General features: G+C 37.3%; 1 protein-coding gene across 1 annotated transcript in view; it reads left to right on the forward strand.

The window, feature by feature from the left end:
- LOC102295609 (zinc finger protein 665) overlaps positions 1-4948 on the forward strand; it is a 17873-nt gene that overhangs the window by 3167 nt on the left and 9758 nt on the right. The window contains exon 3 of the mRNA XM_005934072.2: positions 1243-2156. Within this exon, the coding sequence (XP_005934134.2) occupies positions 1243-2156 (914 nt within the window). The remainder of the gene's footprint in view (positions 1-1242; positions 2157-4948) is intronic.

Below are 4948 nucleotides of genomic sequence, written 5' to 3' on the forward strand. Positions count from 1 at the left end.
GGAACACAAGAGCACAGTGCAGCAAACATACATCCAATACACTAATAACAATAAAGGTCCACACTGTTCACGAACCCCGAGTCCCCAGAACCGGGTCCGTGACATAAACTGTGAACATTTAACATTAAACCTACAGTTTGTGTCAGTTGAAGGTAAAAGCACTTTATCCAATCTGAATATAGGGATTTGTTTATTTCACTAAAATTATTTTAAATGTGTTTATGTTTGCTGTTGAAGGTTACTAAAACAAGTTGAAGTCCAGCTGAAATCTGTTGGTTGAGAAGAAATAGTTTTGAGATTACTATACTATTATAAGCTGAAAATGAGATTCAGTGGATTTTAATTCATCCCCTTTGTGGCAAAGTGCTCAATAAATATAGCAAAACATAAACACAAGTTAATGGCAGCAGAAGCTACAGTGTAACAAGGTGAAGGTTTTTCCTACGTTGAAGAATTTTTGACACCCGTCAAAATAAAACCACAAGAAACAAAATTATACCTGAGTGTAAAAAATCCAAGCATTCAGCAAACGTGTTACTCAAACACCCAGCGGTTAAAGATGCAGAACATGAACTTGAATATGCCCGATTTCGAACAGTAAGCTCACAAGCCTTCGTTATGACAAGGTTAATGTTTCAGCATCTGTGTCCAAGTCCTTACTGTGCCCTCTCAGTATCAGAGAAAATAAAGACCCAACAGATTAACTTTCGTTTCTAATAAGAATGTAATTATAGCAGGAAATCCAACATGTTTATTGCTGTTAGAATCATCTGCAGCTAACGCTTAATCTTACACTTCCTCTGGGAACATTATCAATATTTTGATATTTTGATGAGCCAATTTCACGATAAAATTTTTCTATTTTACATACTTACCTGTTTTTGCTGTCACATGACTATGCAGGCATAAAATAGTGACACAAAAGTCGCACATTTGAAAAAATCGAAAGCAGCCTTTATTTATAAACCATTTTCCAGTCCACTTGTCTTCATGGTAAAAGTGGAGGTTTCTTCCTGTTAAAAGGGAGATTTTCTTTGGCGTTTATGCTCAGTGATTGCTGTAGAGCTGCATTAATGATGCTTCTTCATCCTACCATCATGAACAATCCTTCCTTCCTGAATGTAGACAGTGGCATTATTTTAGAGTCAAGCAATGCTTTATCGAGACTCCTACGGATGAAGATTAAAATGTATTTTTTTTTTCAGATGTTTCAGTTTTTTCTTTTTCAATTTGTCCCTTCAGACCTCCAACATCAGCATGTCTCTAAGGAGGAGGAGGAGGATCTCACAGACCAGCAGGTCTGTAAGCAGGATAAGAACTCCAGTCTGGACCTGGATGACTCAGAGCCTCCACAGATTAAAGAGGAAAAGGAGGAACCTTGTACCAGTCAGGAAAGGGAGCAGCTTGGACTGAAACAGGAGTCTGATAATTTTGTGGTGACCCACGAGGAAAGTGATCACAGTGAACCAGAAGCACACAGTGACCGGAAACTGTCTTGCAACTCTCCTGGACCACAGAGTCAGTGTAACACTGACACAAGTAAAAAGTCTGTAAAGTGTGACACTTGTGGAAAAACGTCTGTAAAATGTGACACTTGTGGAAAAGCTTTTCACGATAAATCCAGACTAACTAAACATTTGAAAATTCATACAGGTGAGAAGCCACATTCTTGTAGCACCTGTGGAAAAAGATTCAGTCAAATTATAAACTTGAAAACTCACATGAGAATTCACACGGGCGAGAAGCCATATTCTTGTAACACATGTGGTAACTCATTCAGTCAGAAATCAACTTTGGCACATCACATCAGAATCCACACAGGTGAGAAGCCACATTCTTGTAGCACGTGTGAGAAAACATTTACCTGGAAATCAGAACTGAAACGTCATATGAGAATTCACACAGGCGAGAAGCCGTATTCTTGTAGCACCTGTGGGAAAACATTCAGTCGAAAATCAACATTAAAAACCCACGTGAGAGTTCACACAGGTGAGAGGCCCTATTCTTGTAACACCTGTGGGAAAGAATTTACGGTTTCATCAACATTGAAAACTCATATAAGAATTCACACAGGGGAAAAGATACACTCTTGTAGCATATGTGGGAAAAGATTCATTCAGATTATCCATTTGAAAAGACATATGAAAATTCATACAGTTTAAAGGTTTTTACTTACTTACAAAATTTGGGAGAGCTTTAGTTGTAATAATAATGATTATTATTATTATTATTATCTCCACAGTAATAATCTAATAATTGTTAATTATATTTATTCCTTAGTCATTTTCTGAACAGGTTTAAAAGCTGCTAGAAAGTAAGACAAGACCAAAAATATTATATCATTATGGATTCAAGGTCACTTCATGTGTTGTGGTGTTGACTTTCTTGAGGCGCAAACTTCAGCATGTGCCTGTCCTCTTGAACTGTATTTACAACTGTTGTTGTTTTGTTTTTTTTAACTTAAGTATTTCAATTAATTAATTCATTGAAAATTTTAAGGTGTAATCTCTGAAATATCAGAGCGCTCTGTCTTGTTTCACACTTTTTTTTCTCATATTGTTTTACATAAATTCAGAAAATGTTTTTTTCACTACTTGAACTTGCCTCACTCTGTTTTATAAGCCTACTTTAATCAATGATGCACACATATGATATTTATGTGCTATAACTGCTGGTTTACAGTGGAAATTGCATGTAAATGTGACAGTAAATAACTTTTAATACGTTAGTCTCATCAATGCTTTTGACCCTAAATCAGACATTTTAAAATGGAAGTCTAACAAATACGTACAAAATAGATCAGTGAGGGGACAATTATTTTATTTTACAGCACTGTTGATTTTGTATTTTCCATCAGACTGGTCAGTGGGCAGTGATTTCAGGTTACTTTTACAGCATGTGTTACCATGGTGATATACCTCAATAAGATGTAAACCGCCTTTCTAGTACAAAAAACCCATACTGAGACTAGGTTAACCTAACCTGAATATGATAACCCTGCTTTGTAGTACAAAGGGATGTACCATGGATGGAGATTAAAAGGTTAGATTGTGTCAGTGGCTCTCTTTTTTCCCTTGCTAAATCACCAAGGTAACTGATTCTGAACACAAACCCTGCTCAGTAGCAGGTTATGTTCTGAGGTTTGATTTAAAAATCAGCTGGAAGTGCCACACTTTCACTGACTTTTTACGTAGAGTATGTTTTTAGTACAATGTATATTGAAATGTATTATCTGTGGGCTAGATCATCAGATTTACCAAAAGTCTTATCTTTTTTGCAACACTGTTGCATTTTACTGACAAACTCATTTGTACTTTATAGATTTTTACGGCCTTTTATCATTATTATCTGATTGGAGAAGGCTGCACTCATATAGGAATCACTTTGTATGGAAAAAGAGTCATATGATGTATCCCCATTTATGTGAGTGTGTGCAAAGCTAGCTGTGGTCTATTCCCCACTTGAATCTCCTCATACAGTCCTGATCAAAAGTTTAAGACCACTTGAAAAATGGCAAAAAAAAATTATATTTTGCATGGTTGGATCTTAACAAGGTTCCAAATAGAGCTTCAACTTGCAACAAGAAGAAATGGGAGTGAGACAAAACATTTTGAGCATGCAATTTATTGAAAACCCCATTTAAACTGAAACAGGCTGTATTACAGTTTATCAAAGGTTTAGGACCACACCTCCAAAAAAATCTGTAACCCCCCCCCAAAAGCAAAAATCAAAGTTCCAAACATAAACTTGGTAATGGGTAGCTCCACCATTATGTCGTTGATACTTCAAATATTTGTTTGATGCAAGCACTTCCATGAGGTGAGTGGGAACATTTTTCCAAGTGATGAAGACGGCCACATGAAGGACATCTGCTATCTGGAACTGTTGTCCATTTTTGTAAACTTCCCTTGCCATCCATCCCCATAGGTTCTCAATTGGATTTAAATCAGGGGAATGGGCCAAAAAGAGTGGAAGAAGTCCCTTGTCCTGCGGGCACTGTGTACTGTAGCGCTATCCTGTTGAAAAACCCAGTCGTTACCACGCAGATGAGGGCCCTCAGTCATGCTCTCTGCAACATCTGGACATAGCCAGCCATGCACCTCCTGTGGCACATAGGAAAGGTGGGATCTGCCTGTCATGCCAGTAATGTTGGAAACCATCAGGACCATCAAGGTTAAATATTTTTCATCAGACAATAAAATCACCTTTCAATGTCCCATGTTTGGTGCTCTCTTGCAAAGTCCAAACGGACAGTTCTGTGGCATTCAAGGAGACGAGGCCTTTGAAGACTTTTTTTTTGTTTTTGAAGCCCTGCGGTCTCAGATGCTATCTGATGGTTATGGGGCTGCAGTCAGCACCAGTAACGGCCTTAATTTAGGTTGAGGTTCGTCTAGTTTCTTGACAGACAGCCAATTGGATCCTCCAGCTGTGGTTAAACTGAAGGTGATATTAGTCTCATTCTATGTCCTGTATATGTTATATACAAGGTGAAGTGCTGCATGAATTGCAACAATAAACTTTCTGTTTCTGTGGAACACAGTTTTGGGCTTTCTATATTCTCATAGATACAACTTCAATGAGAAATAGAGGGCAGCAAAAGACTAGTGTGGGATCCAGTCTGTGTAACTGAAGAAAAGAAGTGTAAAAGTCAGTTTGTGTGCTGAGTTTTATTTTATCGTCAAGTTTTTTTATTTTTCCTTTGTTTGTTTTTATCACTATCAGTAATTTCTCTGTTCATTTTTGTTATCTGAATTATTGTAGAGAACAGAATTACTAATTTAGCAGATTTACATGATGAACTGAAAAGCATGACATTATATTTCTATGGGTTTTGAACAGAAAATGGGTAAACACATAGGAATCATTTAGTGCTTCTCTTCCTGGAATAAAGTCTGATAACCCTCAATCTTCTTCCTACTGTGAGGCAGAGAGAGCTGGAGGTGAGTCA

This window comes from Haplochromis burtoni, unplaced genomic scaffold (genome assembly GCF_018398535.1).
Source record: "Haplochromis burtoni strain Fernald_Lab_line unplaced genomic scaffold, NCSU_Asbu1 Contig_175, whole genome shotgun sequence".
NCBI classification, from domain to species: Eukaryota; Metazoa; Chordata; class Actinopteri; order Cichliformes; family Cichlidae; genus Haplochromis; species Haplochromis burtoni.